At 41.6% G+C, this 13887-nt stretch overlaps 1 protein-coding gene across 1 annotated transcript in view; it reads right to left on the bottom strand.

Annotated features, from left to right (window-relative positions):
• Positions 1-4915, bottom strand: part of PPP1R21 (protein phosphatase 1 regulatory subunit 21) — a 62812-nt gene extending 57897 nt beyond the window's left edge. Inside the window, exon 1 of the mRNA XM_032352053.1 lies at positions 4675-4915. Within this exon, the coding sequence (XP_032207944.1) occupies positions 4675-4731 (57 nt within the window). The 5' untranslated portion in view covers positions 4732-4915. The remainder of the gene's footprint in view (positions 1-4674) is intronic.
• Between the last annotated feature and the right edge of the window lie 8972 nt (positions 4916-13887).

Below are 13887 nucleotides of genomic sequence, written 5' to 3'. Positions count from 1 at the left end.
CACTTGTTTTTACTGCCTCCGAAAGAGCTTTGAAAAGATTAACTGAACAAAAGCTAATGTACTGATACCATGCCTTCAGCAACAGTTCTCAAACTCTGGTGTGCATCCAAATCACTGCAGAGGTTTGTGACACACAGACTGCTGGGTTTGACCACCAGCTTCAGATTTAGTGATTCCCAGGTTGGCATGAGAATGTATACTTCTAACTAGTTCCCAGATACTGATGATGCTGATCCAGGGGCCACACTTTGAGAACCAGTGGCCCAGAGTAACACAAACACTAAGAAAAAAGAACCTGAAACCTGCTTACACACATAACATGATGCCAGGCAGGGGTGCAGGAGCTACTGCAAAGAAAGCAGGCTGAAATCAAATAGAGCCAGGACTCAGAGCTCTTAGCTTCTCCACCCTATGAAATATATGAAAGCATCAGAAGCGGACCAGACCATGAAACAGACAGCATGTAAGAAGCAATCTTTGATTCTTAATCTACAGTGTAGTAACTGAGGTCTTGATTAGCTTGCCTTCGCATCACAAAGAAGCAGCTTGCATTGCTTACCAATTACCTTCATAAACCTCTGAAAACCAACTACATACACCTTTATTAACTTTATTAAACCTGAAGTTTCAAAAGCCTCCAATGACCTCCAAATTGCCCAAACTACTAGGGTCTTAATCTCTGTTTTACTGGCTTTTCCATAATGCTTTACATTTTACCAGTATGTATGCCTCAGAAATTCTCATCTGCTCTGGACTCCCATGACCCATCTTTTATCTAACTAAACTTTCAGTCTCTTAAATGGGAGCTCCTCAGGCCATTTCTTTCCTTCTGGGGAGGAAAGAATATTATGACCATAGTTCTTTTTTTTTTTTTTTAAGATTTTATTTATTTATTTGACAGACAGAGATCACAAGTAGGCAGAGAGGCAGACAGAGAGAGAGAAAGGAAGGGAAGCAGGCTTCCTGCTGAGCAGAGAGCCCGATGCGGGGCTCAATCCCAGGACCCTGAGACCATGACCTGAGCCCTTCGAAGGTAGGGGGCTTAACCCACTGAGCCACCCAGGCGCCCCTATGACCATAGTTCTTTTTTTTTTTTTTTAAGATTTTATTTATTTATTTATTTGACAGAGAGAGATCACAAGTAGGCAGAGAGGCAGGCAGAGAGAGAGGAGGAAGCAGGCTCCCCGCTGAGCAGAGAGCCCGATGTGGGACTCGATCCCAAGACCCTGAGATCATGACCTGAGCCGAAGGCAGTGGCTTAACCCACTGAGCCACCCAGGCGCCCCATGACCATAGTTCTTAAGCAAGATATGAGCTCCTTCCTGGAAAACAGACTGAGATCTGCATTAAATCAGAACAACGGAAGTCTGCAAATGTCCTTTGTTTAGGGATCACGCTTGCTACTGTCTAGATATGTAGCTTCCTTTTACTGTTTAGGAGGAACTCTTCTGTCTTTGTATCTTAAATAAGGAAAATTTCAATATTACCCCACAATTTCTGCACCAGGGAAGGTAATGCAAAGCTAGTGTGTCCCTTCCACAGGCTCAGGGCTGAAGGTAGCACAGATCTTAACTAGAAATTGCTCAGCACTAGAACTGACAGAGAATAAGAAGCACATGAAATTTTTGACCAATCTCTGTTCTCTTATGTTCTGAAATTTCCATCCCATTGCAATTAAAAGGATGAAAAATGATCTAGCCCAATCTGACAGATAAGTAACTTCAAGCCTGGCAGACCTCCTACAGTCTCCTTAGCATCTCCTCCTTCCTTCACACCTTTCCATAGGTGTTCCACAAAGAGTCTACCTAAAGGGTTCCACTCTGATTAACTCCTGTAGTTCAACTACTTGTTGTCACAGTTAGTATTCCAAAAGCTCTGGCCTTTGGCCTGACTTTTAGCCAGTTCATCTTCACTAGAAATGTTCAGCAGTTACCCCAACACCACCTCAAGGTAATTTTAATGTGCCTTGCAATACTTAAAATTCTTTAATTCTGTAATTGCATCTAACCTTTAATACATCCCTTTGCTCTACACTGGCTCGCATTCCTGTCAGTGGCAGTCCTGTTCCTTCATCTCAGAACTGCAGGGTCAACCCTTCCGTCTCCCTTCACTCACCACATCCCAGAGAATGAATAAGACACAAGGATGAGACCCTCATACACTATATTCTTCATAAGTTTAGTGCTATGTACAAAGCAGGCACTCAAAACAGAGGTAATTAGGGGCACCTTGGTGGCCCTGTTGGCTGAGCAACCAACTCTTGGTTTCTGCCCAGGTCGTCATCTCGTGGTCATGGGATCAAACTGCCTGGGGCCCTGGATTCAGTGAGGGCCTGCTTCAGATTCTTTCTCCCATCCTCTGGGCCCCTCCCAATTCTCCACACACTCTAGCTCTCAAAAATAAATAAATTCTTTACAAATGAATTTTTTTCAAAAAGAGGTAACTAAAAAGGTACTTTTACCCTAGGTAATAAATCTAGGCCCCCTCTCCATCTTAACAGTCACTAATTTTATTTAGTCCTGTATTACACTCCCCAAAACTATTCCAACAGCCTATGGTCTGGTCTTCTTTTCACCCATCTTTCCCTATTTCAATCCATCCTGCAAGTAGTTAGCAGTTCCCCTCCTACAAGTAATGTCATTATCCTGATTAAAAACTTCTGACATCGGGGCACCTGGATGGCTCAGTGGGTTAAGTCTCTGCCTTCGGCTCAGGTCATGATCCCAGGGTCCTGGGACTGAGCCCAGCATTGGGCTCTCTGCTCAGCAGGGAGCCTGCTTTCCCCCCTCTCTCTGCCTGCCTCTCTGCCTAGTTGTGATCTCTGTCTGTCAAATAAATAAATCTTTAAAAAACAAAACAAAACTTCTGACATCTATTATTCAAAAGATAAAGTTCAAACTTATTTGACATCCACAACCCTTTATGATGATCAGGTTGAAATGAACTCTCCAATCATACTTCACCTCTCTCGCCGTGTACCTTATTATGCTTTCATGACTGGAAACAGGGCCTGTTCCCCTTGCCTGGAATGCTACCAACCCTCTCTCTTCCCTATTTCCCAACCTGAGTAACTTTTACTCTTAACCTCCATCTCTTCCATGTTCCCACTGAACTAACACTTGTCGTACTGTATCATATTTACGCACAATATCTGAACATTCTATGAAAGGATTCTCCTTAACCTGGAACTCTGCCTCACTCAACAGACCCTGGCCGACTATTCACAGGAGGCACATAATAAATGTCTATTGAACGAAAAAGCACATATACCCAAAAAAGAAATAAATAAAATCTTTCAAAGTTTTTAATACTTTTGGAAGGCTATACAATTATTCCAGCACTGCAGTCATGCTTAAAACATTTTTAGAACTTTCTTTTGCCATTTGGAATTGCCTTCTGAGACTGTTCTCTGGAGAAGAAAATCAATCCCCTTACTCTATACTCATAAAACATTTTCACCCAGAACAGTGGAGCCACCTTTGAGTACTGCCATTCTCCATCCACTCTCCTTCATCATGTGGATTTGTTCTGAACAATTCTGACCCTTTCAAACAAAATATTTCTTCAAAGGCTGAAAACTTGCCATCATGGACACTGTGCTACAGGCTGTTAAGACAATTCCAAATGTAAACAGAAGAAGTTTTGCCAATGGTCACAGCGTGCGAATAAGTATAGTTATCTCAAAAGGCTCCCAGTTGATGGTGAAAAGACGTAAGTGTATATGCTTAGGCAAAGGTTTTATTTTTCAAACAACAGTTCATTTTATCTTGCTGAATATGTGTTAAAGGAAAAAAAAAAAAAATGTGTCCGAATTGTTTTTCCAAATGGTCAAAAGGGGGCTAGGTCTTCCCAGCACTACCATGATACCAGATCGCTGAAAACTAAGCTTACTGACTACTGAATCAATTTACCAGGCTGTGAGATTCTTTTATAACTTCATCAGAATATTAAGGCAGCAACACTTTAGAAGCAGCGCCGCCCTTTTCCAAGAAAAGGGTTCCAAAAGACGATGCCATGAATACGACAAAGGGGCAGGTCCCTATTTGCTTAATTCAACATGTATTGAGCACCTGGGTGTTCTTACCCAGCACCCTGGAGGACACAGCCCTAGCACTCAAGCTTTCAAAATCATCTCCAGACAACATCTTGCCAACGCACTAAATACATTCCTAACCACCCATCCCCAGTGAAACAGTTTACACGAATGGCTTTCTCTACCCTCCCGAAGTGACAGACTGGGGACACACAGATCTCTTCATCCTCACCTCGTCCCTGTGAGAAGAAAGCAAGCTTGATCTTTCCCATCACTGGGCTAGGAAAATTGAGGGAGCAGCAGTAGAGGGGTTGGTCCTTACCCCTCCCTTCCCCTCCCGACCAGCACCAGAGGCAGAAGCCAGCATTCGGACATCCCAGTACCAAGCCCGCTAGTTTAGTGAGAAGGAGGAATCAAACTCCTGCTCCTTCCCGCAGACACGCACAGGGACCCAGACACGGCCGGGCCCCATCTCCTGGGAGCTGCAGGTGGAGGCATGGTAATGGTGGACAGAGAAGGCAAAAAGGAGGGGCACGCTCGCGTGCCCCCTTCGCCGTTCCCCTCCATCCCGACGAGTAGCTGCCAAGGCAACCCGAGGCCGCAGGGCCGGGGACCCCCTACTCCCCGCCCACGATGGATACCTTCGAGTACTCCTGAGCCAGCTTCTGGTACTTCCCCTGCAACTCTGCGGAGGCCATGGCCTCCCCTGCCCAGTCCGGGCCTGGCTGCCCAGGGCGCTCAGCCCCGCCCCCCACCCCCAACCCCAGACACGCTCCCGGGTTGGGCTCCGCCAGCGCCTGCCCGCTCGGCCACCGCCGCCGCCGCCGCGCCTCCTCCTCCACTTCCGGGTTCGCCCGGTGGGAGGAAGGCGGAGTGGGACCAGGGGCGGGGAGACTACCGGGGGCGGAGCAGCGTCTGGACGTCACCGCTCCACCCTCCCGTGAGCACGTGCGTGCGCAGCCTCGGTGGAGCTCCAGGGCTCTTCCTTGGGACCAGGGACGCCATCTTGACGCATGGCTCAAGATGGCGACCTAGAATGGGAAGGGAGAGAATCAAGAAAGGAAGAGAATGATGAGAGCCCACAGAATGGGGCGGGGAGCGGGAACCGAGGAGAGAGGCGGTGGTTGCGAAGAGCAGAGGACCGGAAGAAGAAACATTCTAAGCGCATCAAGAATTCTGGCGGATATTCTCTCCCCCTCCCCCTGCTGGTTCCCATGGCAACCGTCTGGCGTTTGATGGTTATAGCTTTCGGAAACGTACACGGGAAGAAAGACCTTTATATTCCTCTGTCTCGTTATTCGGATACGGTAGCACCGGACATGCCCTGCATTGTAAAGTCTCAGACCTGCCCCAGATTTATAATGCTTGCTACTGCCCCCCTCCCTTACTCCAGACCATAAAAACCACTGTGTTATTTTTTGACATTGAAGTTTCTTTGTGTCCATTCTCTACCCACTCTATCCACACACCCCAGCCCCCATACGCATACCACATCGGAGCCTTTTTCAGTGGATTGAGTAAAAAGCCGTTAGAAATTTTCAGGAAGTGTCTCCTGCCATGCATGCCGATAGGGTGTATAATGACAACAAATAACTGGAGAACTGAAGCAGGAAACAGTCAGCCTGATATATTTTATACGCTTTTCTTGAATTAAAAGCTTGCCTCCATTCAACAAATATTTGTTGGGTTTCTGTTGTATATTCGATGTTGTCCTAGGTATTATTGCCTGTATTGTAACATTAAAATGTTCATTGATAGAGGAATGAATAAATAAAATTAAAGTGTATGTTTACCGTGAATTATAACGTAGCAGTTAAAACAAATGACCTAGATCTGTATGTCTGTGTATATTTGTATCAACATACATACGAGCAATTGCTTAGCAAATTGCAGCACACAATAGAATGAAAAGATACATTTAAAAATAGGAAACAATATTTGCATTGTTCATGAACACGTGAACATGTAGGAAAAACAGAAAAACCAGAACTGGACAGGAAAACATCAAATTCTGGATAGTGGTCACCTCTAGTGCGAAAAACAAAGGGAAAGAAAGGGCAAAACAAAGGACCTTAAACGAGTTAATTTTTTAAAGTAAATGTGACGGGATGTTAACATTACTTACCTAGTAGGTACAGGGATCTTAGTTATATTGGCATTTTAGGATAGTTGAAATTTTCCATGATTAAAAAAATCGTGCCATCCTTGTTTCTTGTTTGGCTATGAGTGAGCCTGGGATTTTAATAGTGAAAAGCTGAACTTGTATGCATTTTTCAGCGATTGTAATGTATAATAGGATTATAAACTTTAAAAAATGTTTATTTTTTTTAATTTGCTAATAGCCAAGCCCTACAGTCCAGCCAACTTTCAGAACAATACTTTTAAATTATTATTATTAGTTTTCCATGACACCACCAAGCAGCGGAATTAAATATTGTAAGTGCATTTTCTGGTTTGTAAGGTAATGGAATTTTCAACCATTTAAAAATAAAATGTCACCTCAGAAACAATATTACAAAGAAAGAATGTGCAACTTTGGCTAGAGAGCCTGTGTGAGTTCATTTTACTGAATTGAGAAATTTACTTTGCACTGCTTGGTCTAGTTACTCTCTCAGAAGCACTGTTTCCAAATTCCGGTTGATAAGTCTGAATACATTAAAGATTCTCTCCCTCAGCACCATTAAGTGAGTGAAAAGGCAACACCATTGAGTGGAAGAAGATGCTTACAACATTTATATCCAACAAGTTCTCTTAGTCTTTTATTCAAATATATAAAGAGCTCTTAGAAATCAACAGAGAAATGCAATCAAAAAGAAAAATAGGCAAGAGACTTCAACAGACATTTCAAAAAAGAAGATGTACAAACATCCATTAAACATGAAAAAGGGTGTTCAGTTTCATTAGCAATTAGGAGGAAGTGAAATTAAAACCACAGTGAGATAACATGCACACCCACACAAGTAGCTAAAGTTAAAGAGACTGTGAAGTGTTAGTGAGGATATGGAACAGGAGAAACTCTTAGAAAATGCTGGTAGACATATAAACTGTAAAAATCACTTAGGAAAAGATTTTGGTATTATTTACTCACCTGAAAACGTACATATTTATGACCTAGCAATTCTACTCTGAGGTATACACTCAAAAAAAAAAAAAAAAAGACAGTGTACATGTATTCACCAAGAATATTCATACCACTATTATTCATAAGAGCCAAAAAAATCTGTCAACAGATTAGATAAATGGTTGTACATTTATATTATAGAATATTAAACAGCAATTTAAAAAGCTGAACTATAGCTACAGCTAACTACTGGATGAACATTAAGATATAATCCAGAATGAAAGCCAGAACCCCCCAAAATTATATTGTATTACTTCATTTACATAATGTTCAAAAAATGGCAGATTCAATTATATGGTTCCGGGATGTGTGCTGGGGTAATGTAACTAGAAAGAAAAATAAGGAAGTGATAACTACAAAAGTGAGAAACCTGATTAGAAGGGGACATAAGATGGGGATTGGGGGTGATGGCAGAGTTGTTTCTGTGTTAACTTGATGATAACTAACCCCTTACCAGGTACATTTTTGTTTTGTGGACTTTTTCTATGAGTGTTCCATTTCACAATAGCAAATTTTTCTTTTTTAACTCAATTATCTCATACGCTTACCAGCAATAGTTCCCAGCCTGTAAAGATAACATACTTATGAGAAATAGTGTAAATGAAGGTTGCTTCGAATTACTGTAAATATGCAAGTGTTATGATGATCATTAAATCATTTAAAAATGTAAGCGTTTTAAGATTTTTTTTTTTTCAGTTGCAAGTATGACAAATTGAACTCAAACTAACTTAGGCCTGGGGGGAATTTGCTAGAAAGGTATGTGAATAGTTCACAGAACAAAAGGAAAAAGAGGAGCACAGGCCCTTAAGTATAACTTAGGGCAGGGATCTGTTGTTGGGTTTTTTTTCCCCCCAGGATCTGTTTTTGCAACTCTCACACTCTCAGCATGTGCTCCTTCCCCTTATCTTACTTTACTCCTGTGAGGTAGCAAAACCACGAAGCACACTGGTCCTGAGGCTCCCATCTCACAAATCTGCCTTCCAAGAGAAACTAGGATGCTTAGCTCCAGTTTTGAAAAATCCTAGGGAAGGTCTCTGACAGCTTGGGTGAGATGCCCACCTTTGGGTCTATAAGTTCTGACCTAAACAGACAGGTCAAGTGGAAAACCCCCTAGGCCCTGACCAAACCTAGAGACTAGATCACTCTTTCCCCACATGAAGACTTCTATGGCAGATGTCACCAGGATAAGCAAGGGACACAGGACTACACAGACCAGTAAAGGCCAAAAAGCAACACTGAGGACCTCCTGATGCAGATCCACAGTCCTCTGCCCCAATCTTAATGGCATAGTGTGCTCTCAGCACACCCAGTAGCCATCTTGGGAGGTGAGAGAGAGGGGCCAAAACTTAGAATAAATGATTATTTCCTGAAAGGAGGGACTATTGTAGGAGGGACTATTGTAAACCAAAATAAATAAATGAATAAAACAAAACAAGACAGCCGTTTTGACTGAAGAGACTGGGAAATTACTGATGAAATAGTCTTTACCCTTCCAGTGGAGAAGAGATTGTGAGAAGACCAGATCTGCCATAGAGAAAGGAAAGGTTCCATTTTCTCTGCACCTCTAAACATACCATGAGTCAGTTATGATCACATAGCATAAGCAAGAAAAAGTTTTGGTTTGTGCTATTCAAACTCCATCCTGAACAATAAAAGATCTGGCTTAAAACAAGACTTGGGACTTCCTTAAACATCATGAAAGGATAATAATGGAGAACAGAGATGTTGGCCCTTAGTTCAATGTGGATGATAAAAAATTCTATATTTAAACAGTGGTCTTTAAAGAAACACACCTAAAATAAAGTTATTGATTCATTGATGAAAATGTTGTGACAGAGGCTTGCAGAAACCTAACCCTGTATTTCCATTAATTGCTAATTCATTGTTTATGGCAATTGAGAATATAACTATTGCCAAATAAGGGGAATCAAATGTAATGTATATAGATTGAGAACAATGTGGAACTTCCCTTGGTCATACAGTGGCCAATTATGACATGGGGTTACTTAGAAGATATTGTCAGTCTCTGGGTGTGCATTATTTCTTGGTGCAATAGAGTCGTATGTTTCCCATCTTAGTGTATATCTGAAAATCAAGAACTTCTTTCAATCTTCAAAGCTCCATCTTTTGAAATCATACATTTTACTTCATAATAACCTGCTGCAGGTAGCAGCTCCTACAGTGGCATTGGAAGACCAGCTAGCCCCACCTGCATCTCCCCACACAGGCATTAAGATAACGAAGTAACAATTTTCTCTGGTCTAGTTTCACAATACCCATGGCTGGTCAGAAGAATGCCTGACTACTGAGATAATGGACAAGAAAGAACATTTGTGTGGGTGGATATAAGGAAAGGACTAAAGAAGGCAACCTTTGGGTCTTTTGTTAATGGTATATTGTCCTTGTGTTATTTATATTTTTAATCTAGTGGGAAAATGCATCTCACTCTACAGTAAAATTAAAGAAGGGGTGGGGGAAGGTGGAGAAAGAAAAGAACTTTCCTCTACTTGATTTTCTTTTGAGCAATTAGCTCCAAAGTTCAGGTTTTGTAATGAGTGCTCAGTGAGGCAGAATCTGATGATTTGCTCCACTAAAAATAGGAATTCTGGACTTTGAAGTTTTGCAACTCCTTTCTTTGGCTGTGCTCTAATGCTTCGCCTCCCTCAGCCACAACAAGACAGAAGAATGACAGAATAAACACAGAGCCCTGACATAGCTAGTCCAAAGTCACGTGGTAAACACTGGCAGAATCATAACTAGAACCCAAGACCTTCATCTCTACCATAGGCTGTATTTTCTGTAAGTCAGGCTAAGTGCCCACATATAAGAAAACCTTTGCTATAGCTTAAAGAATCAGAAGGGTGAACAATAAGATACCACTTCACACTAGTCAGAATGGCTAAAATTAACAAGTCAGGAAACAACAGATGTTGGTGAGGATGTGGAAAGGGGAACCCTCCTACACTCTTGGTGGGAATGCAAGCTGGTGCAGCCACTCTGGAAAACAGCACCAAGGTTCCTCAAAAAGTTGAAAATAGAACTACCCTACAACCCAGCAATTGCACTACTGGGCATTTACCCCAAAGATACAAATGCAGTGATCGGAAGGGCACCTGCATCCCAATGTTTATAGCAGCAATGTCCACAATAGCCAACCTATGGAAAGAACCCAAATGTCCATTAACAAATGAATGAAAGAAGATGTGATACACACACACACACACACACACACACACACACGCACACACACACACAATGGAATATTACTCAGCAATCAAAAGAAATGAAATCTTGCCATTTGCAATAACATGAATGGAATTAGAGGGTATTATGCTAAGCAAAAATAAGCCAATTAGAGAAAGACCATTATATAATCTCACTCATACGTGGAATTTAAGAAACAAAACAGAGGATCATTGGGGAAGAGAGGAAAACATAAAACAAGACAAAATCAGAGAGGGAGACAAACCATAAGAGGTTCTTAATCTTAGAAAACAAACTGAGGGCTGCTGGAGGGGAAGAGGGTGAGGCGGATGGGATGAACTGGGTAGACATTAAGGATAGATTAAGATAGACATTTAAAGAGGACAGGTGATGTAATGACCACTGTAATTATGAAAGACTGATGAATCACTGACCTCTACCTATGAAACCAATAATACATTATATATTAGTCAACTGAATTTAAATTAAAAATTTTTTAACTAATTAAAAAAATAAAAAGAATCAGAAGGTGAATGAGTCCTAGATTAGGGGCGAGGATGTCAAAGGGTGCATTATACAACTTGGTATTTGTTTGGACTTGTGACTTCATGAAATAGATACCACTCGAGTTGTGTAAAGGAAAGAGGCAGGGGCTGGGCTAAGAATTCAGGGTTTTTTTTACATAATCCAAGGGCAAAGTCTGGGGTCAAGGAGGTACAAGGGGGAAGCAGGAACAGAAATATTTTACTGCTCATGCTTTACTTTACCTCTGCTCCCCTGTGTCTTGACGTCATTATTGTTTTTTTCCCTTAAGACTGGTTTTCTCTGCCTCCCTATCTTATAGGAGGAAATAGTCATAAACAGCACCAGATTTCTATAAATTAACCTAGTACATACTTTTTAAGTTTGTAGTTTGTTATTATGGACAATTCTTAAAACACATACAAAAGAAGAGAGAATAATATAATGAGCCCCCATGTACCCATAACCTAGTTTTGGCAATGATACACTCTGGCCTACAGCCCCATCCATGTTCTCCCACTTGATTAATTTGAAACAAATCCCATATGTCATATTATTATTTTTTAAATATATATTTATTTACTTGAGAGAGAGAGAGAGTGCACAAGCAGGAAGGGCAGAGGGAAAGGGACATTCTTAGGCAGACTCCATGCTGAGCACAGAGCCGAAGCAGGGCTCTATCTCAAGACCCTGAAATAGGAACTGAGCTGAAATCGAAAGGAGAGGGGGAAGCAGGGAACCCAACACCGGGCTGAATCCCTCAATTCCAGGACCCAGAGATCTTGACCTGAGCTGAAGGCAAAGAGTTAACAGACTAACCCCCCTAGTGACCCTCATATTATAACTTTTTATTTACTCTTTTAGCAAGATAGTTTTCAAATTCAGATACATACCTTTTTTATTTTTTTTAATATTTTATTTATTTATTTGACAGAGAGAGATAGCAAGAGGGAACACAAGCACAGAGGACCTGAAGAGGGAGAAGCAGGCTCCCCGCTAAGCAGAGAGCCCAATGTGGAGCTTGATCCCCAGACTCTGGGATCATAACCTGAGCTGAAGGCAGAAGCCCTATGAGCCACCCAGGCACCCTTCAAATGAGTATCTTTTTAAAATTGAAGTCTAGCTGACACAATGTTACATTAGTTTCAGGTGTAGGACATTGTAATTCAGCAAGTCTATCCATCATGCTCTGTTCTCCACAACTGTAGCTGATGTCCTCTCCTCTCCTGATGTCCTTTTTCTGGTCCTCTTGACTGTAACAGTTTCTCTGAGTTTCCTTATTCTTGATGACCTGGATAGTCTTGAGGAGTATTGGTCAATTGTTTTGTTGAGTGTGCCTCCATTAGGATTTGTCTAATGTTTTCTTACGATTAGGCTGGGATTAGATTTTTGGAAAGCAGACCAAAGAGGTAAAGTGCTATTCTTAACATATCATATATCACATCAAGGGCAATGTGAGCAACATGTTAATCTTGATCATCTTGTTAATCTACTAGATGTTGATAATCTATTAGTCTTTGGTGTTGAGTTGTATTTGCTTAAACATGGAGCCTTTTCTTACTCCACTCTTCTGCTTTGATATTCTGATTTTGCTCTTTCTCTGGAGCATTCACCCATACAATGGCTATAAAACAAAAGATGTATACGAAGGGACAGTGGGTGATAAGACCAGAAATGGGAGGACACGATGTACTGGATGTACTGAGTTTTTTGTTTTGTTTTTTAAGTTTATGCCCAACATGGGGCTTGAACTCTTGCCCCTGAAATCATAAGTCACATGCTCTACCAACTGAGCCAGCCAGGCATCCCATGTACTAGCTTTTAAGTTTGGCCTTTTGAGCAAGGGATGAGGTGAGGTAGAAGAGGTGGAGAGTAAAGATTTAACTTTCACATTTTTGTAAGTCCACTCCTGAATTGTGCAGTATGGGCATCCTCAGTGTGTGTGTGTGTGTGTGTGTAATAGTAGTAGTAGTAGTAGTAGTAGAACACGCATGACGCAAAATTTAACATTTTAACCATTTTTCAGATGCACATTCAGTGGCGTTAAGTACACTCATATTTTTCTGCAACCATCATCACCACGCAGCTCCAGAACTTCAGCATCTTTCCAAACTGAAACTCTGTATTGTTAAACCCTAACTGCACATTCCCCACTCCCCCCAGCCCCTGGCAACCACCAGTCTATTTTCTTTTTCTCTGAATTTGACTACTCTAGTATCTCATGTAAGTGTAATTCTACAGTCTTTGTCCTTTTGTGTCTGGCTTACTTTACTTAGCATATGATCTTCATGTTTCATCCATGTGGTAGCATGTGTCAGAATTTCATTCTATTTTAAGGCTGAATAATATACCACATCTTACTTATCCATTCATGCATAAATAAATAGTTTTAAAATAATAGCCACCCTAACGGGTATGAAGTATATGTCATGTGGTTTTGATTTGCATTTTCCTAATGATGGTGATGTTGAACATCCTTTCATGTGCTTACTGGAATCCTTCATTTTTAAAGATGCTTTACCCTTGCCCATTGTTTATTTGCATACTCTACAGCAAATTTCACCCTCTTATTCCTTGCCAGTGTCACACAGAAGGATAGAGAGTAAGGGCACAAGCTTCTCTGACTCTATAAGTGGCTGTATTGGGACATGTTTGGACTGCCTTTCTCTGTAGCTCTACAAATCAGCAGGTCTCAGTTAAAACAACTAGTCTACCTAAAAATGGCCTCCAAGTGTCCTCCCTGACTCTAGGTGACCCTCTCTGTTGCCACAGATTGCTAGCTTCATAGATTAGGTGGAAATAGGAAAACACCTGAATCCTTGGGTTCCACCCTCCTTTCCCACACTCTGCTTCACTGCTTCTGATTTTCAATCCCCCCCTCTCAACATTCTCCCATGTGTGTGTGCACCTCTTCTCTTACTCTAAATGGCTTCCCTGCTCCCCACCATCTGGACAAATACTTCACAACACTAACTCTTTTTTCTCTTCCTCAGTTATCTTTTTTAAG

This window comes from Mustela erminea, chromosome 7 (assembly GCF_009829155.1).
Source record: "Mustela erminea isolate mMusErm1 chromosome 7, mMusErm1.Pri, whole genome shotgun sequence".
In the NCBI taxonomy this organism is placed as follows: Eukaryota; Metazoa; Chordata; class Mammalia; order Carnivora; family Mustelidae; genus Mustela; species Mustela erminea.
The sequence above is the reverse complement of the archived record's forward strand: the minus strand, read 5'-3'. Positions and strand labels throughout refer to the sequence as shown.